The following is a 23,100-nucleotide window of genomic DNA, read 5'->3' as shown; positions in this document are numbered from 1 at the left end:
CCAATCGGCAAGCCCGACCCGGAGCGCGGACCAATAGGAGCTCGGACTCCACCCCTTCGCTTCCCTCTCCAATCCACGCAAGGGCACCTCCCCTGCCACCCTGCGGTCGACCACCAATCGGCGGCGAGGGCCTGCCCGGGAACGCTCCGCCCCTCTCGGAGCGTTTGAGACTTTAGAGTGGTCAGTTAGTCAGTCACGTAGGCGCCACTGCGTCTCTGATTGGCTTTTCCGGCGCAGGGCGCCGGGCACTTATTGGAAGAGGAAGCTGAGAGGGGCGGGACGGCGCGAAGAGGTGTGTGGAGCGCGCGGGAGGTGAGAATGGTGGTGCGGGCGGCCAGGGGCTGTCGGGGCCCAGCAGGGTGGGGGGCTGGGGGACTGGGGGCGGCCAGCGTGAGGGAGCTGGGCAGGGCTGGGGGTTGGGGGGCTGGGGGCGGCCAGCGTGAGGGAGCTGGGCGGGGTTGGGGGCTGGGGGCGGCCAGCGTGAGGGAGCTGGGCAGGGCTGGGGGCTGGGGGCGGCCAGCGTGAGGGAGCTGGGCAGGGCTGGGGGCTGGGGGCGGCCAGCGTGAGGGAGCTGGGCGGGGTGGGGGGCTTGGTTGGGGCAGGGAGGGGATGCGGGTCTTCAACGTGCCCTGCCCCCAGCCCTCAAGCCCTGCCCTAGGAGCCTGCCCACGACCTGGGCAGAAGGGACAGCAGGAACGAAGGTCCTGCTGAGGAAGGCGCTTGGAAGGAACCTGTGAGAGGCAGTGGAGCCGGGATCAGCACCGCTGAGAGGTGCTGAGAGGAGGCCGAACCTTCAGGCTGTCACCCCACAGGGCTTGACCAGGCCCAGCTGCAAGGGGAGCAGTTTGGGTTCTGGCCACAACACAGGGCAGTGGGGGAGAGTGTGAGTGGGGTGTGTTTAGTGGTGGGAGAGGGCCAAGCCTGGTTTCCTGGCGGTTGGTAGGTCTGCATGGCACCCGGGGGTGGCCGAGGCTGGGGAGCCATTGGTGAATGGGGAGTGCGGAAAGCCCCAGGGTGAGATCACTCGGGGACGTCTCAGAGGAGGAGGGTCCAGAGAAGGGACGAGGCTGTTCCCAGGAAACCAGAGGAGGAGAGGGCCCAGGCCAGCAGTGCCGGAGAGAGCTCAGTAGCGGCCCAGGTGTGGGAGGACGGGCTTGGCCACACAAGATCACTGGTAGGAAAAGCTCCCTCCCAGCAGCGCTGGTGGGCACCAGCAGTCGTGAGCTTACGATAGTTGAGGTGCTGCGGGGATCTTGGAAGTTCACCACCCCCTTTGGAAGCGGGGAGCAGGTTGTGGGGGTGAGGGGGCTGCTCCCCCCACTGCCCTCTGGTTTGTTTGGGTAACTCTCTGGCACCGAGCTGACCTGGCGTTGATGTGGAAGGGGCTGAACATGGTTATTTTAATGCATCTGCTGTGAAAGAAAGCCTTGCTCATCCTGCCTTCAGTCCCTCATTGTGGTGAGTAAGCTACAGCCACAGTGTCTGCAGCTCAGAACGGCTGCTCCGTGTGGAGGCACGTCCTCTGTGCAGTGCCACCCCCACCCCAGCGTGCACGGGCCAAGGGGGTGCCCTACTCTGGGCCATGGCAGAAACTAGGAGATGATCAAAGTATGACTTCTCTAATCACAAGGTTCATTGCCTTAGAAAGAACTTGTTTTAGGGTTCACAAGCTTAAAGAGGGGGGAGAATAGCGTGGGGAAACCTCACAGAGAATGCCTGGACAGATGGGCACGTAAACCCATAGTGAGCCCCAAAGTTATGAGGCCCGTGGCTCAATTAGGATGTAAGCAGGCCTCTGTGGAAAGTAGAGTCTCATTGAAGATGGAGGGTCCCTTTATACGAGCAGTTCTTAAGACAAACTGGCTTCATCTGCAAAGACGAGGGTCGGGCTTTGTAGACTGGCACCACGGCTAACAGTGCCCCCATGTCGCAGCCTGCATGCCAGGTGCAGGCGACAGTGTAGCCTGCCATGGCCTGTGCTCTCAAAAATGTCTATCAAGTTCTTGAGTTCAGGTGTACTATCAAAGTACAGAGTTGAGGTCAGACATCATACTCTGGAAGGGCAGGGGTATGCTCCAGAGCACCAGGCCATGGAAGTGTCTAGAGTCTTGTCAAAGCTGTAGAACAGGTTCCTGAGCTCCAAGACAGAAAAGTGAGTCTGCCAGGGAAGACCCAGGGCTGCTCCAGATAGGGACTGCTGTGGTTCTGGGGCCTCAGTTTGAGCCTAGCAGTTCCTGCTAACGTTGCTCTTGCAGAACTCGTCGTGCTCCCCAAGCAGCACAGGACGTTCACTCTGCCCCTGAGATCTGGGGCCTAGCTCGGTGCTCCAGGAAGATGCACCAGTCAGTATGTCTAGGCCTGCCCTTTGCCCGCTGCTGGGCATTCCCTGTGCACAGCCTTCACCCTCGTCTTAGGAACAGGCTGGTCACACCCCTGCTCCTCATGGAGGGGGGAGGATAAGACACTGCGTGGAGCTGTCCATCGAGCTCCGGGGCCAGTGTCTGGGACACAGCAGGTGCTTGGTGTTAAAGAAAAAAATTATTCAGTGACACTTGTCAAAGCACAGTAAGGTAGACTTTATTTAGGATCATCCCGACAGGTACAGGGACCACGGTGATGGGGTCTTGATGAGTGGGTGGGAGAGACTGGGTTCAACTCCAAACACTGCATGGGCCTGTGGGGATTACAGCCAAGGAGCAGGGTGGGGGACAGAGGATGGGAAGTTACTGAGAGGAAGCAGGGAGAGGTGGCTCTGGGTAAACCAGCTGAACAGGATTCTTGCTGAAGACCGGCTGGGTGATGAGACTCAGCTGGAGGCTGTGGAGGAGTAGGCACCAGATACAGAGGGAGAGAGGTTGTTGCTAAGCTGACTCAGCAGGGCTCTTGGTAAAACTGGATTTCCCAAGGATGTGCAGATGAGCCTAGGAGAAGGCACAGGAGCCTGACTACAGTTGGGCAAGCAAAGAACCTTTGTCAGCCATCACTCTGCTTCCAGGTGCCATGGCCCCCAACACATCACGTGAGCTTGAGATGTCACAGTCACCCACTGGCTTCCTGGTGCTCCTGCCTGTGTCCAGCTACCTGTAGAATCTGAGTTCTGTATCCAGGCCAGTCCGAGGCCACAGCTTCCTGACAGTCCAGGACATGCCTGTTTGCAGCAGTCGGGTCGCTCTTGGCATGGGGTGCCGGCAAGAGTGGACGAGCAGTTGCTGTAGAATGTTAAACAACTGCCTGTTGCTGTCAAGCTGTGTTTTGGGTGGTGCCTCAGTGGGGTGTGTCATGGGGTCTCCTGCCAGCCCTGAGTTCACGCCACCCCCCACCCTCTTCCTGTCCTCAGGGCCCCAAGATTCCTGTCCAGGTGAGGCCTGGCCACGTCTTTCACAACATAATACTTTTCCTGGAAGTGGTATTTCTCTTTTTTATCTGCTTCCTGTCTTCAGGAATCTGACCTCCCCACACCGGCCATCAGCTTTGTTGGCACGTTTGAGCGGGTTAGAATCCACGTGGCACTGAGTTCCAGCTGGGGCCTGTGCCCAACCCCACCTCCTTTCTAACGGTGACCCATCCAGAGGGTGACCCCAGCTGCCAAACCACCCTGTGGCTGGGGCTCTGTGTGTCTCCTGCCCTGACCAGCCAGATGCCAAGAACCTCCCTATCCCCTGCTCTAGGCCAGAACATGGGACCAGCTGCTGGCTCAGAAAACCCACAGGCTGTGGGGCCCCAGGAGCCTTATGACCAGGGCAGGAAACATGTCCCTCAAGCCTAGCATTCTCTTGCTTAGCACCTGGCTGTCAGGGTGTCATGGTTCACAAGGCAAAGCAATGCCCCCACACCCCACCTTAGCCCTGGAGCTTGGACTATCTGTCTTCAGTGTCTCAGCCTGGCTGGGGCCAGGCCTGTGTCTCCCTTACCAGCCCGTGAGAATTGGAAATGCAAATTACCTGGTTCATGAAGCTCCAAACCAATATAATATTGTCCGGGCCAGTGCAGCATCTCACCTGCTCACAGCCACCAGCCTTCCCTCAGCTGGGTTAGCGCCTGCCTTGCTAGAGGATGTGCCCTGAGCTCAGCCCTCATGGCTCCTGGCCTGCTCCACCCATTCTTGGCCTTGCTGTTTGGGAGGCTGAAGAGGGGGTACCAAGTGGCTTGTTGGAAAGGTCCTGTGTGACCCTGGGCTGAGTCCCTGCACAGCCATCCGAGGCACGAGGAAAGCCTGGTGTCCTCATGTGCTGGCTGGGCTCCTGGTGCCTACTCCCTGGAGACGGCTGCCCACGTGCTTGCGGGACGAGGGATGTAGGGCGGGCAGCCAGCCTGGCAGGACCCGGACTTCCACTGTTCTCAGCCGAAACAGCCTGGTGGCCGCTCAGGTTCATATTCCCCAAGTCTCCTGCAAAATCCCAAACTCAATTTTCATATTCTTTCCAGAATCCCCACGGAGACAATCTAAAGGAAACTAAACTGGAGAAAGCAAAAGATGCTTCCGTGGAGTGGGTCTGGGACTGCGTGATCTTCCCGAGGCCAAGAGAGGTGAGTCTGGTGCCGAGGACCCACGACCAGAGGACACGCTTGGTTCTGAAGCACCGTGAGCTGCTGTCGACCTTCAGAACGTTGGTGGGTTGGGGGATGTTTCCCAAGTGCGTCAGTGTCCACAACGAGTCCAAGGTTTCTAAGCTGCCCAATTTCTTAGAGGTAAATTGCTCTGCAAAAATGCTGCCTTAGACTTACCTAGACAGTGTTGTGGTGCAGTGTGGAGGCCTAACCACACTGGTAGAGGACACTGCCACCTGGATCACACACCACAGCTGCCATCACTTCTCTGGTACCCTTGGCTCCCACAGCACTGTGAGTTACAAGAGCCTCAGGATCTGTCCGTTGTCTCGTCTGTCCCCAGGAAGTTATTCCTGCTTGCAGCCACCCCACTGAAGAAATGGATGTGGATCAATTGGACCTGAATCCCAGAATTATTGCTGCAATTAAGAAAGGTATATTTATTTGTGTTTATGTAAAAAATATATGCAGTGTGAAATGTGCGGATGTACATGTATACAGTACTTTATATAAAACAAGTTAACAAAACGTTAGCTGTCCCAGTCTGAGTCTCCCCCTCGCTTACTCTTCCCTAAAAGACCCTTGATCCTTAGAGAAACCCACCTTTTAAAAAAAGACACTTGATTTTGATTATTACACCGACATTGGACCGTGCTGCAGATTTTTCAGCTGTGTGTGTTTTCTTAACTGAAAGGACTTTTCAGTTAATTTTATTTTTATCAAAGTAATGTGTGCATATTGTCTAAAAAGTGAAATGGAACCACTTATGAATCTTGTAGCAATTTTTAAAAATATTTACATTTGAGCCCCTAAATAATGTGCTTATATTGCTGTGTTTGCTTCATCAGAGTCGTTGATGACTCATAGACTTCCTGGTGGGGTGAGGACTGAGCTCACTTGCCCCCACGTGCCCCTACTCCCTCCCCTCCCCCCACCCCCACCGTAGTTAGAACAGAGTTTGGGTCATGTCAGCCATCAGCTGTCAGGGTTGTGACTGGGTATGTATTGGCCGTTGCCCAGCCTGGTGGGGTGGGGTGGTGCCAAGAGCTATGACCATTTTCTTCCTTGTATCTTTGCTTTTTCCCCCTGGAGTTAGTAGTTGCCTCCTTTTTTAATGTGCTGATTTTTCCCACATACTCCAGTGGCTCTGTTGGGCACCACTGGCTCTTTGCTAAATGCTCGAAGGATTGGGTAGCTCCTGTCCTGCTCATCTTCCTGGTGCTTCCATCCCAGGCCCCCCATCCTGCCCCCCACTGCACCCGCACTGGCTGCTCTCTTGGCCGGCTGCGCAGCTGTTGTCCTGGGACTGCGCTGTCATCTTCCCTGTCTCCCAGGGTATCTGTTAGAGATTCTTGAACATTAGGGCACTTGTCAATTACATAACGAAGAGTCTGAGCACACTTGGGGGCTGGTACAGCAGCTTGGTGACTGGGGCAGGGTCGTGGGTGGGAGTCTCACTGTCCTGCTCCTCCATCTTTGGCTGTTGGTTTTTCGTCCTCCTCTGTTTGTGGCCTCATGGTCACAGGATGGCTGCCACAGCTGCAGACATGAGGCCTGCAGTCTGGGGACAGAGAACGGGGAGCAGGCTGTGCCGGGGAGCTCTTCTTTCTCACCTGTGTCTCTTACCAGAAGAGGAATTTTTCCAGAAGCCCCAGCAGATCCAGCTGTGAAGGCCGCTGGGGCCGTGAGGCTCTGGCCAGCAGGGCTGTCCTGCCGTGGAACCGACCCCAGAGCCAACCCTTTGGCTGCTCCAACAGAACCTTCCTGAAACAGCACTTTTTGCATGAAAGCCTACTTTGATTTTGAAGTATCCATGTTCGCTTTCTTTTACTTCAGACCTTTCTGTAGCCTTATGTTTTCCACGTGTCTTTTCCAGGGAGCACTTCAGTGGTTGTGTTTTGCTTTTTCTGTGCCCCAGTCTGATGGTCTCTGTCTTTTAACTGGAGCATTCAGTGCATATGTATTTGAGGTCATTACTGATATATTTGGGTTTAAATCTCCCTCATGCTGAGCTATTTGTCCTGCTTCTTTGTGATGTTTTCTCTTTTTTGCCACCTTTTGTGTTGGCTGGCTATATTTGTAATGGTTTTTTCTTCTACTAGTTTGAAAGTAGAAAGTAATGCACTTATCCAAGACCAAAATTGATGTATTTGCCCTCCTAAAATAGCAGATCCTTGGGGTGTTTTAACCCTGTAATCTGCCCAGCTTGTGTTGCTGGTTATAATTCTCACGTGCTGTTGGCTGTCCCCGCCGGCCATCCCAACTGTCCCGTGCGGCTGCCATTGGTGTGGATCCGGGCTCTGCTCCCCTTCTGGCACCTCCCCTTGCCTGGCGTTCAGGCCTGCAGGCAGAGGCGGCAGAAGCCTCAGTGTTGGCTTGTACATTGGCCCTTTCTTGAGAGATGCTTTCAGCGGGCCTGGAACTGGATGATGGTCACCGGCTCTCGGCACCTGGGGCATCCACTGCTGCAGGTGCAAGGTCAGTGCCCACCCAAGGTCCTGAGGCCCAGGTCACAAGTGTCCAGGGCTGAGCAGTCACTGCCTCCAGCCCCTTCTCTTCTTGCCCCGTCCATTTGTCACACTCCATCCAGCATTTCCCAGGGACTTCGGGGAGCGGATAGATCCAACCCCTACCCGTGTGTCCCCAGAACTGAGGCACGATGCTCTCACAAGACACTGGTTGCTGTGTTGCCTTGTGTTACTGTAGTCTGACTTTTTCTTGTAATTTATCTGTGTAATTTCAGCCAAACTGAAATCAGTTAAGGAGGTTCTGCACTTTTCTGGACCAGACTTGCAGAGACTGACCCACCTCTCCCGCCCCGACATCCAGCACTTGTTGAGAATGGCCTCCTTACACCTGCGGGGAAGCAGTGTCCTCACAGGTGGGTACGAGGTGGCCAGCATGCGCTGGCGGGTGGCCTGGGGTTTCTGCTGGGGGCTGGCATGTGGATTGCCATCACCGGTGTGGACGTTGTGCTCCAGGCTCCAGGCAGTAGGGGGGTGTGGTCACAGCCTCCCACTAAGGAACAGTCTCATGCGGAGGAGAGACTCACTGGGGGACAGGTGGGGGCACAGGAAGCAGGGGCTGTGCTGGCAACAGAGACAGCCCAGAGCCCCCTGGGCCTGCCCGGCATGGAGCGGAAACAGCACAGTGACGGCCAAGGTGCTACAGCCTGGGGGCTTCCTGGCCAGACTGGCCTAGGCAGCCGAGGGACCTGCCCAGGTCCCACCACTGTGTACAGGAAACCCAGGTCTTGGCCCACCCAGCTCATGGCCCATGGGCCTGCAGGTGAGGAGGCTCCAGGCTGGTTCCTGTTCTCAGGGGGTTTGGGCCAGCACCCCCAGCCCCATGTGCCCTGCAGAGCAAGACATCCGTCTCTGCATCTGAGCAGGCCCTGGTGGGCGGCTGGGGGTCCTCACCTGGGGGGGTCCTCCCTCCCCTGCAGGTGGCTCCATGGACCATACCAAGCATTGGCCTGCTGTAGTTGGTCCCCACCACATGCCACCCTGTGGAACATGCTACAAATGGGCAGGCTCCCAGGGCTTCTCACATTTGCCAGCTCTACCCGAGCTGAGGGCCCCAGGCGCTGACCAGGCGGGATGAGTCCGCTCCTCAGGCCATGAACTCAGCCTGCGCCTCATGTCATGCCTTGAGCCTCACCCAAAGGATCCTGGTGTCACATGGCATGTCCGAGGTCTGGTGACCGAGAGGCTGTGACCAGGGTCCTTCTAGAGGAGTATCTGTCAGAATGCCGACCGGCACAGGGTGTGTATGTGTGCACACGTGTGCATGTGATTGCCTGTGTGCATGTGTGAACATACCCAGGGCCCCTGCTCCTCTCAAGTCAGGGGCTGCAAAGCCCTTCCCCCGGGAGCTGCCCCACCTGCCCCCAGGAGGAGAGGCTCACGGGGGAGGGTGAGGCTGAGGCCCGAGTGGCGTCTGGCTGCTCGGCAGGCTGGTCCCCATTCTGGTCTGACGTGGAAGTGCCTCTTGCTGCAGGATGCACCTTCTGTGTGATTTTTATGTTTTCACATAAACAACATTGAAGTCTGAGCCATTTTAAAGCCTATTCAAAACTGTTACACAACCTGGGACCATGACAGTTTGTGTAGATTGCTAGTTCCCCTTTACCTTGAGACTGTCAGGGAGCCTTAGATCCCTGGGGGCAGCGGCTGAAGGCAGCCAGCTCTGTACTGCCCCTTCAGGGGCCAGAGGCAGCTCTGGACTCAGGGCCTCCTTCAGCAGCTGGTGCTCGGCCACCAGGAGAGGCTCCTTCTTAGGGGAACGTCCGGGTGGATCACTCCCTGAAGGTTGCTGAGGTGGTCTAATGGGGCAGGTTCTCAGTGATTCTGTTTCTGGTGCACACTATGCTTCCCAGCCAGGCTGCCTCCTGCCTGCCCTTGGCTCCCTGCCCGCCCCCGTGTGACTGCAGTCACCTGCCCGGCACAGCGCAGTCGCAGGCATGCCAGGCTGACCCTCCCTCCTCCACAGCGCTGCACCTGCACCGGCAGAAGGAGCGGTTCCCGGCACAGCACCAGCGCCTGAGTCTCGGCTGCCCTGTGCTGGATGGGTTCCTGAGGGGTGGCCTGCCCCTGGAGGGTGTCACCGAGCTGGCTGGCCGCAGCGCGGCGGGGAAGACCCAGCTGGCGCTGCAGCTCTGCCTGGCTGTGCAGCTCCCACAGCAGCACGGAGGCCTGGAGGCCGGTGAGTGAGCACCCTCCCCGCGGGGCCCGGGATGGGGGTCCTGACCTGGTGGTCCTTCAGCTCAGGATTGGCCGGCTGTGCCGTTGGGGCCTACCGGGGTCACTGTGTGTGACAGGAGAAGTGCGAGGACTCGCTTAGTTAGGCTAACATGTTCAGGCCTGCTCAGTCTCAAGAGTCAGGTGTTCAAGTGAGTTTAATGGGAGCTGCAGTAGAGGAAACCCGTCTCCACTCCCTGGCCTTAACAAGCAACTCCTGCGTCGTTCCTGAAACCTGCACGCACAAGATGGCACCGTGCCCGGCTGGGCCCCTTCCGGCTGCTTCCCAGACGGGGACACCGAGTGGGCTAGGCCTGGAGCTTGGCCACCAGGGAATGGCCACCCAGCCATGGAGGCCTCTGGCCATCAGGGAACAAGAATCTCACCCGTTTCCTCTTGGTCAAGTTCAGCCCCAGGGCCAGGGTCTGCACTGCTCCCATGGGCGTCCAGCACATCCGGGCACGCTGGCCATGGGGCTTAGAGCAGGGCTCTCCTGACCATGTGTGGGAAGACCCCCAGCTGGGGTCTCTCCCGTCTAGGCAAGCGCTGTTGTCCTGCAGCTCTTGGGGAGGGGTGGCCCTTGTGCAGGCGCCTGGGCCTCTGGCTGGTCGCGGGGCTGCAGCCTGAAGAGCCACCGAGCTGTCCTAGGGCCTGGGAGGACAGGGAAGGGGCCTTGAAGAGAGGGGTCATGAGTCTACCCTGCAGAGGCGCTGCAATGAGACCGGGACAAGGTGAGTGAGCTCCAAAAACGACGGGCGCTCCCCTCCCCCACCTACGTGTCTAGAGTCCTTGGTGCTGGGCTGTGGGCAAATCCAGTTTCGCTACGACTCTGAGCTTCCGCCATTTGCCTTCTTGAGGGCAGCCAGCATCTCGAGGACGCGGGGCCTGATGTGGGGTGGAGACCCAAGCCGCCTTCTGGGCCCTGCCCTACCCCTCCTGCGCTGATCCCTGTGCCCGTGAGGGGGTATGGGGGCCCACCACCACGTGTCACTCCTGAGCCTGGCCTGGCTCCGCACCACCCCGGCCCCTCCAGCCAGCCCCTGCCCGCAGCCTCTTGGGTCCTTCAGAATGCCCACATTTCCTCCACCCCAGGGACCTGGAGGCTTCAGGACCCCTTCCCCAAGCCCGTCCAACATTCCCAGCCCAGCGGGGATCCCAGAGTCTCCTTCCACTGCTGGATCCAGGCCAGGTCTGCCTCTGCCCATGCGAGCCTGGCACACAGTAGGCACTTTCCTGGACTGTGGGTAACAGAAAAGGCTGATGTGAGGTAGGGAGGGTCTCAGAGCCAGCCTGTGGAGACAGAGGCATGTGGCCCGGTGCCTCCTTCCTCCCCCTCCCAGCACCAGCCTCCTGGGGGCACCACACGCTCAGCTAAGGGCAGGAGGATCTGTGGCAAAGCCTGTGTCCCTCACACCAGGACAAGCTGGCCCAGACTGATAGGGTCCTGCCTGGACCTGGGGTGGGGAAGGCGCCTTGTCCTGCTGGTCTAGATGGTCTCCCCTCCTCTGCCCTGTGTGATCCAGTTCCCTTCTCTTCACCTGTGTGGATTACTTGTGACCCCTACGTGGGTCCCACCCCTGCATTCTGACTGGGGGGTCAGGGGACATGCAGGTGGCAGAAGCACCAGGACCCTGCTGGGTGCTCTGAGGCCCAGGCCCCACGCCTGCTTCCTCCAGGAGGCAGGGACACCAGGAACTCAGGAGCTGTCGGTGTGAGGGTGACCCTGTGACAATGAGGGGTCCTGGATGACTGGTGAGATTCTGGGAGAACCCGCTGCATTCGGGAATAGTGAGCAGGATGGGAGCAAATGCTGGCCGTCAGCAACAGGCTGACCGCGTGTCCCTTGGAAATGATGAGATGCAGATGTGTCCTCACCATGACCACTCAGAGTTACCTTTTATGGCTGCTCAGAGTTCCCTTTTATGGCCAAGAACGACCCACCTGGCAAAGACCTGGAGAGACAGGGGCCCTGACGTGCTCACCGCTGGTGGACTGTAAGATGGTGCAGCTGCTGTAGAGAACAGTCTGGCAGCCCCTTAAAGAGTTAAACACAGAATGACCATATGACCCAGCAATTCCACTCCTAGGTCTAAGCCCAAGAGAAATGACGACTTGTGTCCATGTAAAGACTTGTACCGAGTGTTCACAGCAGCACTGCTCGCAACAGCCAAGAGTGAAACACCAGGTGCCATCAGCTGATGGACAAACACCATGTGGTCTGTCTATGCAGTGGAACGGAGTTTGGCCATAAAAGGGAATGAGATTGTGACACATGCTATGACATGGGTGCACCTGAACACACAGTGCCAAGTGGAAGAAGCCAGTCGCAAGAGCCGCGTATGTGAAATGTCCAAACAGGCAAATCCACAGAGACAGAAAGTGGATTAGTGGTTTCCAGGGGGTGGGGGAGAGAACGGGAGGTGGCTGCTCATGGTGGGGGTTTCTTTTGAGGGTGATAAAAATGTTCTGGAATTAGATTGTGGTGATGGGGACACAATTTTTTTTTTTTTTTTTAAAAGATGACCAGTAAGGGGATCTTAACCCTTGACTTGGTGTTGTCAGCACCACACTCAGCCAGTGAGTGAACCGGCCATCCGTATATGGGATCCGAACCCGGGGCCTTGGTGTTATCAGCACCGCACTCTACCGAGTGAGCCACGGGCCGGCCCGGGGACACAATTTTGATTAATGATGTTGAGTATCTTTTCATGTGATTACTGGCCACTTACGTGTCTTCTTGGAGAAATGTCTGTTAGATCTTTTGCCCGTTTTAAGATTGTCTTTTTATCATGGAGGTTTAAGAATTCTTTATATATTCTGGATACAAATCCCTTATCAGATATGTGATTAGCAAATATTTTCTCTCTGGATTGGCTTTTAAGTTTCTTGATAATATCCTACCAAGAAACATTTTTCATCCTCATGAAATCTAATTTATCTATTTTTCTTTGGTTACTTATGTTTTTGGTATTATATCTAAGAACCATTGCCTAATCTGAGATCATGAAGATTCACCTGTGTGTTTTCTTTTAAGAGTTTTATGGTTTTAGTGCTCACATTTGACCCAGGCTGAGTTGATTTTTGCATATGGTGTGAAGTAGGGGGTTTAGGTTCATGCTTTTGTGTGTGGATATCCAATGATCCCGGCACCATTTGTTGAAAAGTCTGTTCTTTACCCATTGGATGGTCCTTGTGTCTTTGCAGAAAATCAGTTGCCCACAGCGTAAGGGTTTATTTCAGGTGGCCCCTGGCTCTGGCTGTGGGACTCTCAGGGTCTTTCTCTGGTGCAAGGGTCTGGCCTCTGCCAGCATTCTGCCCCAGGGTGTGTTCAGGCTCCAAGTGACTGACTGCTCGTTACTTGTTTACTGGCTTTTTCAATCACAGCAGAGACACGGCCAGGGTTGTGGGAGGAGCCTGAGTGGCGCAGAGGAAAGTCTGCTCAAGGAGTCCCAAGGGCTCCATGTGCCTGAGGGAGGGGCACCTTCCAGAGCCTGTTGGTCCCAATACTTCTGCTCACTCCCTGCCCAGCCCTGACAGGAGGGGAGGGAGCCCATTTGTGGCCATTCCGGCCCAGGGCCTGGGACAGGGGAAATGCTCACCCAGTGTCATGGAGGCCCAGACTGTTTCCATGGGGCCACCTGACCAGCCTGAGAACAGGCCCAGCCTGCCACCCTGCTCAGGCTGGAGGGCAGAGCCTGTAAGTGACCAAGTGGGAAACGCAGTGCGGGGTGTTTGCATTTGTGGTGTGGCGGCCGCGGTCCCATCTCAGGTCCCCTGGGATCAGCGGGCGCTCTGGTTGCAGGGGCTGTGTATGTCTGCACAGAAGACGTCTTCCCAAGCAAGCGACTGCAGCAGCTCATCGCTCAGCAGCAGCGGCTACGTGCAGATGTCCCAGGGAAGGTGCTCGGGAAGATCAGATTTGGCGACCAGATCTTCATTGAGCACGTGGCTGACGTGGTGAGTGCCTGTAGCTTCTCCAGCCCTCCGTGAATGGGGTGTTAGAAAATATTCAGTAACACCTGTTAAAGCACGGTCAGAAAGACTTTATTCAGGACCATCTGAGAGGTACAGGGACCACGGCAATGGGACCGCAGTGGGAGAGAAACTGGGCTCAACTCAGAGCACAGCATGGGCCAGTGGGGATCTATAGCCAAGGGTGGGGTCAGTGGAGGGAAATTACACCAGGGAGGGGGATTCTGGCTAAACTGACCTAACAAGATTCTTGCTGAAGATGGGCCAAGTGACCAGACATCACCTGAGGGTGGCAGAGGAGGAACCTGACCGGATATGTGGGGAGGGACCTCTTGCTGCCTAGAGCAAGAGGCTCTTGGATTTCTTGAAACCTAGATTTCATAAGGTCGTGCACAGATGGGCCTAGAAAGCTCAGGAGCCTGGCCGCAGGTGGTCAACTAGAGTCTTGGTCAGAAGGCGCTGTGGGCCAGCAGGCAGGGCTGCCGGTTGTGCATGCACGCATGCGCACACCCCCAGGACACATGTCAAATCTGAATTTCAGTTAGCAGTCGTGCTCTAGTATAACTGCCCCACATTCACACCGACAACACAACTGGTCATCTGAGACTCCGGTTTAGCAGGGTGACCTGTATGTCACCTGTCGAAGCTGCCTGGGAGGAAAGAGTTGGGGAGAGAAGCCCCCATGGGGGCTGAGGGCCCAGTCCCACCACCTCCTGCCTGCAGCCCGCTGCCATGGCAGAAGGAGCTTGTGCTGTTTCACTCCTGCCTCTGATGGAAAGTCTGCCCTTATTGGGGGCCCTGGGGCTCCCACAGTCGTGAGGCGCTGCCCCACCTGGCACCACCTCGGGTCCCCAACCACTGCCTGGCTGCTGGCTTTCCTGCACACAAGTCACGGTGGGAGCCACGATGCTGGCTGGGCATGGAGCAGAGGCCCCATGGCAGGGACAAGGATGAGGGCCTGTGTCCTTGGGTCCATGGATGGCCCCCTTCCTGAGGACAAGGGCCTGTGGGGGGCCATCCACGGACCCAAGTCTCTCCTGCTGCCAGGGAAGCAGCGCCACGACCTGGCCAGCTTTTCCACTTAGAAAGGTTGTGAGTCCATGGAGGGAAGCGTAACGAAAGGAAAGGAGGAGGAGGAAGGAAAGGGGGAAGTTCAGGAATCCCCAGTATACCAGAAATAAACAAGGAAACAAAGCCTAGCCCCCAGCTCCTGGGTGGGCCTTCCCCCACTTTTAAGAGTTGTTATTAAAGGAACCTTCAAGTAATATGTAAGGCATGTAAACTTTTAATTTTTAAAAAATTTACAATAAAATACATTATCACACTCAATGCAGGGAATTAACACATGAGCAATGACACCCAGGACCAAGCAGGTTCAGGATACATCTGCCCGCAGGTCTCCCGGGAAGGGCAGGGCCGCACCTGTCCTGCTGGGCTTAGGGCCACCCGGGCCAAGCACAGCTCACGCAGGCCCAGCCAGAGGTGGTGGTTACTGTGGTGCCTATGGCACATGATGTGGAGACACAAAGCTGGTGCTGCAGGCTTCCAGCTCACAGGCCTTCCCAGCTTCCACCAGCTATCATAAGGCCAGCTCCAGGCGGCACACAGGGACATTGTCCTGGGACATCCAGAGCAGGGCCAGGCAGGGGTCACTACAAGAGAAGGCTGAAGGTCAGAGCTGGACTGCCAAGACCAGGGGTAGCGTTTCTAAGCTTGTTCTGGAAACGGCTCTCTTGGGAAGCCTCCCCACCCCCTGCGTCTGCCTAGAGAAGGGGGGTGCTGGATATGAGCCTCTCAGGGGCCGAGGGGTCTCAGGGGACCTGTGCATCTTGGTCTCTGCTCCCTGGAGGGCCAGGGGCCTGGCTCTGAAACCAGGCCTTCCCCTTCTCCTGCATCAGCAGAGCCTTGGGGGCCACACTTGTCCCACTCCCACCCCTTCCGTGGCCCTCAGCCGCTGCCTGAGGATGGGGTTTCTGAATGATATCTCTTGGGGGCCCAGTCCTGCAGTGAGCAGGCGCAGTCACCTCCTGCCCATCCCGAGGTGTCCCCAGCACGCGGGCCCCTTAAATTCCTCCAACTGCAAGTCCCACACGCACCTGCTGCAGGGGGTGGGGGGACTCACGTTAGCGTCTTCCAGGCCGCTGCTGTCGTTCTCCACAAAAAGAGGCTCTGCTGGAGATGCCCTGGGGACAAGCACAGACTCCATTTCACTGGGGGTTGGGAATCAGACCCTCCTCAACTCTGTAGAGCTCCAGACACAACGGATGTCCAATGCCCAATGTTTGGGCACCCTCTGGCTGGTGGTGACTGTGCCTGTAGACCTTGGACTTGAGGGTCAGGCTGGGGGCCCCTCACCTGTCCCAGTGTCCGTCCATGGAGCCTAAACTCTGCCCTGCTCTGTGCCCAGGAGCAGCCGTCTGACCACCTCCCCATAGGCTCCTCCCTTGCCTTGGCTGCATGGGCTCTGCAGCTAGAGGCCCGCCCAGCCCCGGTGCCAACGGCACAGCAGCCCCAAGGGGAAGGCCTGAGGGCACCTGCCTTCCCCAGGGAGGGGAGTGTGGGAGGCATGGGACTGTTTCTACCCCCAGTCCCAGCCAGGGTTGCCCAGACCACAGGGCTAAGAGAACACCTCAGAGAACAGGATGTCTCCCAGGGTGCAGCCTGTGCCTGGGGCTTGTTATGCTCACGTTTGGGTGACGACCAGTGTGTGCAGGACAGTGTGGGACCCCCGCCCCACCTGCTGGCAGAAGTTGTCCTGCCCTGACCTGCCTGAGCAACAGAAGCCTGAAGGGTGTCCAGACCCGCCTGGAAAGCACAGCCCAGGTGCTCATGGTAGCCACAGGTTGGCCTTGGAGGTGTGGCCAGGCCTGGGTGGTCTCAGTACCTGATGTGGGGCCACTGAAGGAGGGAGGCTGGTCACTGGGATGACTGCGGGGGGTGAGGGGGATGACGCCACAACGGGAGGCGGGAGAGGCTCAGCCGCAGGTGCCGGGGTGGGACAGCAGGGCGTTGACAGGCCTGAGTTTGGGGGATTTGTGGGCTGTGGACCATGGAGAGGAGCCAGTGAGGCAGGGACAGGAGTCAGGGGAAAGGAAGTGTCCCCAGAGGGTGGTGCTGATATGGTTGAGGGCAAGAGGAGGGGACAGAGCGTGGAGGGATGGGGCTGTGAGGGGCCGAAAGCTTATATAATGTAATTGGAGCCTTTGTGAGAAAATTTCAAAATCAAGACTCAGGACACATGGGCTGCAGCAGAGTCCTCAGCCCCAGGTGGGCGGGCAGCAGCACACAGGACAGCGCTGGAAGGCCGTGGAACCCAGGGCCATGGTGACCATCTAACAGGACTGGCCAACACGGCACAGGCCATGACGGCCCTTCCCCGGATCCCACAGGACACCTTGTTGGAGTGTGTGAGTAAAAAGGTCTCCATCCTGCTGTCGCGGGGCATGGCCCGCTTGGTGATCATCGACTCGGTGGCAGCCCCATTCCGCTGTGAATTTGCGGGCCAGGCCTCAGCCCCCAGGGCCAGGCTTCTGCAGTTGCTGGGGGGCGAGCTACAGCGGCTGAGCAGCACCTTCCGGAGCCCCGTGCTGTGTATCAACCAGGTGGGCCAGGGCCGAGCAGTGTGCCAGGGCACCCAGGACGCAGCGCGGGCGGGAGTGGGCGGGAGGCAGGCAGGGCGGTGGCCTCTGACTCCTTGGGCAGCAGCTTGTGAAGTGTCAGCTGCTGCAGCTGACCCAAATGTGAATCTTCCAGGTGACGGAGGCCGTGGAGGAGCAGGAGGTGGCGCCTGGGCCGCCAGGGTGAGTGCGAGCGTCTCTGGTGCGCAGGTGCAGGAGGAGCACCTGGCTGAGGTGGGCGGGCAGCCGGGTGTTAGAGCCACAGCGGGTCTGTGTTCTGTGCCTCAGCTTCTGCAATGAGCGCGTCTCTCCAGCTCTTGGCATAACCTGGGCAAACCAGCTCTTGATGAGACTGATGGTCGACCGGCGCCGTGAGGAGGCCATGGCCGGCCACCCCACCCGGACCCTGCGCGTGCTCTTCGCCCCTCACCTGCCCCCCTCCTCCTGCTCCTACACGGTCAACGAGGAAGGGGTGCGAGGGATGCCTGGGACTGAGTCCTGCTGATGTGACAGCTGCAGAAAGGCCCGAACATGTCCTAAAACTCCGTCTACAGGGACCAAGCACAGCTTCTTAATTGAGTTTCTTGAGGTCTCTGTGGCCATCAGCTGCACTTTCTCAACCAAAGGTAGTTTAGTGACCATGGACCTGACCCTCCCCACCAGAGACTGGGGACTGCGGGCTCGTCTCCTGCTGTTGCTGTTTGGGCACGCCCAGCCAGGTGGGCCTGGCGTTGCTGCTAGGGAGTCACTGTGCGGACCCCCCACCCCCAGAAACAGCCAGCCCTGGTGACCCATCTGTCCTCTGAGGACCAGCCCAGCAGCCCACGCCCTGCTTCCCCCCTAACGCCACGGGGCATCGGGGTCCACAAGCCTCCCCTGGGCCCCAGGCCTCAGATTCCCCCACCCCGGGACCCTGCCCTGAGGGGCCTCCCAGCAGGGTGGTCCTCAGCCCCCCCCCTCGAAGTCCCACCCAGACACACTCCACCCCCTAAAACCTTGGTTTGGTGCAGGGTGGAGGAAACACATCAGGCCATGGGGGTACAGAGACTTTGAGGGTAGGAGACAAGGCTAACTTGACTGTGTCGTTGCTTCTGCCACCACCATGGCCTGACGAAGGGGCATAGAAGCTTTGGGGCTGCTTGTGAAAGTACATCAGTCTGTTAGGAGCACAGCTGAGGGCAAAGGGAAATTTTATTTTAAAATGGAGGCAGCATCCCTGTGTGTCCTCGGGACCTCCCCCACACCTGGCCCCAGTGGTTGTCAGCAACAGCAGCATAGCCCTTTAGATGTGGCAGGACACCTGCACAGACTCACCACACCCTGTAGCCCGGCCTTAATTCCAGATAGAAAGCAGTACCTCCTGGCAGCACAGGCTCCAGGACCTGACCATCTGGTCATCGAGACACGCAGCCTCTGCATGGGCAGAGCTGTGACCACTCCAACCCCCGTCATACCCAGCCTGTGTGTCCACATGCCGCTTGGCAAAGCAGGGCTCAATAATATACTAAAATGGATGCACTGGTAGCGTTGGGACCACTTCTCTAATGAGCTGCTGTTTGCCAGGCGCTGCTCTAAGTAATATATGTATGTTCATTTACGTTTTTGTCACACCTCGGAGATGGGTACTGTTACTATTCCTGCTTTCAGGTAGGGAAACTGAGGTACAGAACAGTCAGGCAACTTGACTGTTCTCTCAGAGCCCTCAGCCAGACATTGTCCCCCCCACAGATGAGGAGCTGAGGCCCTGCCCTGTGTCAGCCTGGGGGTGGGGGTTGTTGGGGGGGTAGGATCTGTAAAACCCTGTAATTGTGCAGACTTTTTCTGTTTGTGCATTTTTCTAGGGCAGGATAACCGATTTATAATTTTCATCAGATTTTCAAAGCAGTCTATGACCGTAAAAACATAAAGAACGGCTAGCATAAACATAAGAAAGATACCTTGGGGGTTGGACTTTTGCAAAACAGCATTTCTGCAAAAGTGCAGGCACTTTACAACAGGAAATAAAATATTTTATTTTTGTGATTAAATATAAACAATTCCACATGATTTTCTAGACAAGTCAAACCAACAATTAGAAAATACAACTATAGCTCCAAGGTGGAGGCGCACATAACAGAAGACACACTCTTGGACACACAGGCAGGATCACCCCCCATGAGCTCAGCCCGCCTCACTCATCCCGAGGTGCCCCCCACCACAGAACCCACGTGCCCAAGGAGGGGCCACCCTCCAGGCTGTCCCAGGACCACTGACCACTCCCTTAGGAGCCAGAGCAGGAGGAGCCTCGAGTAGGTGCACAGCCCATCCCCGGGGGAGCCCCTGACCCTGCCTGGGGCCTCAGCCTCTCACTGAAGACCCTCCCTCAGGGACTAATTGCAGAGCCCTCGCAGATCTGCAACCCCTAAAGGTTACTTCCTCACCGTTTTATAAAATACTTTAAAACACTTAAGGTCTTCCCCACAATGTTGGGGAACTAAATGTAAACAAAACACATGTCTCTGTGTCTGGGCCCTAAGACTGCTGGCCCAGTTCCCTGCACGGTGTTGTCTACCCCAGCAAGACCCGGGAGCTGACTTTAGCCCTGCCTTTGGTCAGTGCTATTAAGTGCCAGTCCCAGTTTTTGCAAATCTGATTACGCAGTGCTCAAAATTAAGTGCAGATGTAGCAGATACTAGTTTCATATACAAAACGTGCTTTCCAGTGAAATTCCATGAAGTTATGACAATGGAAAATCTGCTCTATAAACTGTAAACATGTATCCTTAGCAATATTTAACACAGTGAATTTCTAACCACGTCACACTCCTGGTGGCTTTCTGAGCAAACACAAGGCGGGAACTCTCAGCTCCCAGGAGACCGCTAACCGGGTGACCCTGCAGTGCTATAACCACCAGGGAATGAGCGCCTCCCTGGGGTGTGTCCCGGGCCTCCCTGGAGGCCTGGCTTCTGCCTCAGCTGCACCCATGACCCACAAGCTTTCCTGTGACATCCAGCCTCGGACATGGACTTTCCTGGGGAATAGTCACTAGAGATGGGCACTGCTGCTGCAGGGAGTGATGCCAGCTCTCAACTGCCTGTCTGCTGCTGGTCAGGGCGACTAAATTTTAAGTTATGTTTGACAGAAACCAGGAAGAAACAGGCACTGGCTCTCATTTGGGGTCTCCCTTCTAGAAGGAAAGCGCTAAGAAGAGGGCCGCCAGCCAGGCCCACTGCTTCTCTCTTCAGAATGTTCAATTCAGACCACCCTGCTGGAAGCAGGTGACAGCCTGCTTGGTTTACATTCTTACGCAAGTTCACAAACCAGAAGCTGCCGATGCCCAGTGAGCTCTCCCTCTCGGAAACACGAAGTTTCCTACGCGGCCTGGCTTCATGGAGGCCTCTGGTTCTCTTACCCCAACAACCACGACCTCAGCAGCACCGGGCCCACGGGCTCGAAGCCAGGCCTGGTTCAACAGTGGCCACCGGCACAGCCCTGTCTGTCCCCATCAGTCTGGGAGCTGAAATTCAATCCGACATTCAGCCCCATGGTTATTCTTTCTTAAATGCCCTTTGTCTTTCCAAAGAGAACTGTCACTACGGGAAACTGTCCGGGTTTCAAACACGCTGCCTCTGCTTTTCAGCAGAGAGAAGAAACTCCAGCTGCAGTGGAGGGAGGGAGACTGGGCAGCTCCTTGGCCCCTCTCCACCTGGGAGGTGCCAAACAGACACGGCAAGGTGCGAGTGGCCACGTCACATTGCCCAGAGCTCCTGCAATGTGATCTCTAAAGAACATGGCTCTACCCTTGTTTCTTGGGTGGCTTTTTGTCGGGCGGTGGCTTCCCACAACTTACTGAATTTTTTTCAAACACCTCTAGGTGGCACTTGGAAATAAGTTCCTGACCATCAGAAGCTGCAAATTTTAACTGGAGTCAGGAGGCTCAGAAAAGGAGTAGGGACAAGGTGACAGCTCAGGAGATGGCGTCAGCTCCGTGGGGCAGCCGTGAGGCCAGGCACTCACCGGTGACTATCTCAGAGGGGACAAATGCCTTTCCACAAACACAGCAGTCTGTGACGTGAGACAGTATTCAACAGAATGAAACTTCTAAAGGTATTTTCAAGTCTAGCTTCACTGTGACAAGCCCTGGCCACTGCCGTCTCATGCCCTCAGCCCAGGTCTCCGCTTGGCCTGGAACACCAGGCAGGGGCAGCCGCGGCCCCTTGGCCAGCGCCACTCACAAGCAAAAGCTGCAAGATAGCTGGAAGCAAACGAAAACAAGTGCCCTTGCTGTGACACTGCCTACATTGCCCAATTAAAATAAATTACAATCAAAACCTGACATTACACAAGAATGGTCAGTTTTCTACGGACTAATTAAAGCTAAGACTTCAGATCCCCTCTCAGGCCCAAAGGATGCACCTTGGTGCCCCACTTATGGTGTAGACATGGTCCTTTCAGAGCTGCTGTGATCTGGGATCACCGTGTACCTTGTCGTTTGTTTTGTATTCTCCTACCTACTGCTTAGTCTTACAGATTACCTTAAAAAATAATGCCTTAGGGTTGGTTTGAAAAAGTTCAACTTAAAAAAAAAACCCACACATCTCTATGTGCTTAGTGTACAGGGGCCACCAGGAGAGAGAAAACTCACTCAAAGGGGGTGGGTGTAGGACCCCAGAGGCATCCAGCAGAGCCGCAGGCCAAGCTCCCATGCCCAGACTTCAGAAACAGACCCAGAGGAAGTGAAGCCCCTACCGGGAGGTTACTCACTTCTCCCTATTCCTCATCACCCACTTTCCTCTAAATTCAGGCTTTACCGCCACCGATCACTAAATGCTTATCACTAAAAGAATGTAGTTTAAGTTTCCAGAGTCTTAATTTACAGCCTTATTACAATACTAAAATTTAAAATGGATTTTGGTGTCACGGCAAAAAGGTGGCAGGCAGAAAGTGCGACTGTCCATGAGCAGCGTGAGCATCCGAACATGCTGAAGCCGACGCGGGCACCACCTCTGCCCCCCTGGGCCACGCCGCCGGGTCTCGCACGTGTTTCAGCCTCTCAGCGCCAGGACTGCAGACAGCTCAGCAGAATTCTGGGGCACGGCTGCTGGGTCTTTTTTAAAAGGCACACCTCCAGGGGCAGGTGGACATCACTACCTAGGAAAGGAAGCCTGGCCACCACCAAGGGCTGTGACCTAGTGCTTCCCAGGCAGGACGGGGGAGAGGGTGTGGGGAGGGGGACTTGGAGGGTCTCAGTGCTCCATTAGTCTCAGGGGTTTTATCTAGCTCTGCCTGACCCTTAGTGGGCCAGGTCAGTGTGGCTGGCACTCAGAGCTCTTGAGTCTGCTAGACAATTATTTCGTTCCTGCATGAAAAAACAAATGGAAAAATTATACTTAACCAGTACTTCAAATGACACCAGCTTCAAGTGATCATAGGCCTAAAAACAGTAGTGGCCCAAGTCCACATCAGCACACACAGTCCCAATGCTTAAATACGCGTCTGTGAACACCAGGAAGTTGATTAAAAGACTGTGTCAACTACAGACCTTGGTAAAACAAAAATACTTTCTTGTACCCACACCACTGAGAGTGCTTAAGGCAAACTAGCCAGCACCCTGCAGGCATCATGCAAATTCTACCTGGAGGCCTGAGGTCAGCCAGTCTGCAAACCCCGTGACTGTCCCTGATCTTCCAGCCATCTTATTAGTTGGATTTGGGCAACTAGGAGAGCTGTTGGCTCCCTAGGTGTGGTGACCAGGAAGTGTGGTCACAGTCCATGAGCTCTAGGCACCAGGGCAGGTTCCAGAGCCATCAGGGCCTGGCCACACCCCACAGCCACATCAGACATTTAAAAGAAACAAAAACCAAAAAGACCTCTTCTGGTGGAGGGGGGATGCCAGAGGTGAAACAAAACGCGACATGCCTTTGTGAGACCTGGACAGTGTGGCCAATTGCTAACGACTAGTGTCAAAGTGACAATAGGTTAGTCATTGTGTTAGTAAAGTTCTGAATCATTTTAAAACACCTGAACAAGAGCTTAACTAGAAAATGAATAACATAAATTTATCAGAGGCTAAAACCATATAAATTAACCATTAATAACAAATTAATACTGGCCAAGCTTTGATATTACTTGATCAGAATAAATTACTTAGGTCCAACTATCTTTTTTTATTTTTTATTATTATTATATTTTTTAAAGATGACTGGTAAGGGGATCTTAACCCTTAACTTCGTGTTGTCAGCAGC

At 55.9% G+C, this 23,100-nt stretch overlaps 2 protein-coding genes across 13 annotated transcripts in view; one reads left to right on the top strand and one right to left on the bottom strand.

Moving 5' to 3' along the window:
- Positions 1 to 293: 293 nt before the first annotated feature.
- XRCC3 (X-ray repair cross complementing 3) lies at positions 294 to 21,157 on the top strand. 4 transcript variants are annotated; one of them, XM_063089401.1, is made up of 9 exons: positions 294 to 312; positions 4,426 to 4,527; positions 4,892 to 4,982; positions 7,292 to 7,429; positions 9,040 to 9,252; positions 13,090 to 13,244; positions 16,649 to 16,861; positions 17,013 to 17,059; positions 20,730 to 21,157. In XM_063089401.1, the coding sequence occupies exons 3-9, from the start codon at positions 4,928 to 4,930 to the stop codon at positions 20,752 to 20,754; spliced, it is 846 nt and encodes a 281-aa protein (XP_062945471.1). In that variant the 5' UTR covers positions 294 to 312; positions 4,426 to 4,527; positions 4,892 to 4,927; the 3' UTR covers positions 20,755 to 21,157. The 4 variants fall into 4 exon arrangements, with proteins under 4 accessions (XP_062945471.1, XP_062945468.1, XP_062945469.1 ...); XM_063089398.1 differs by lacking the exon at positions 20,730 to 21,157 and adding an exon at positions 17,165 to 18,665; XM_063089399.1 differs by lacking the exons at positions 294 to 312; positions 4,426 to 4,527; positions 20,730 to 21,157 and adding exons at positions 6,178 to 7,026; positions 17,165 to 18,665 and having other exon boundaries at positions 4,904 to 4,982.
- Positions 14,527 to 23,100, bottom strand: part of KLC1 (kinesin light chain 1) — a 57,240-nt gene continuing 48,666 nt past the window's right edge. For 4 of the 9 annotated variants that reach the window (XM_063089383.1, XM_063089385.1, XM_063089388.1 and 1 more), the window contains one exon: positions 18,864 to 22,214. In XM_063089383.1, the coding sequence (XP_062945453.1) occupies positions 22,149 to 22,214 (66 nt within the window). In that variant the 3' untranslated portion in view covers positions 18,864 to 22,148. Of the gene's footprint in view, positions 14,912 to 15,355; positions 15,443 to 16,930; positions 17,204 to 18,863; positions 22,215 to 23,100 lie in introns of those variants that run through there. The other 5 variants (XM_063089381.1, XM_063089384.1, XM_063089382.1 and 2 more) reach the window with 3 other exon arrangements.

Source organism: Cynocephalus volans, chromosome 3, assembly GCF_027409185.1.
Source record: "Cynocephalus volans isolate mCynVol1 chromosome 3, mCynVol1.pri, whole genome shotgun sequence".
Classification (NCBI taxonomy): Eukaryota; Metazoa; Chordata; class Mammalia; order Dermoptera; family Cynocephalidae; genus Cynocephalus; species Cynocephalus volans.
The sequence above is the reverse complement of the archived record's forward strand: the minus strand, read 5'-3'. Positions and strand labels throughout refer to the sequence as shown.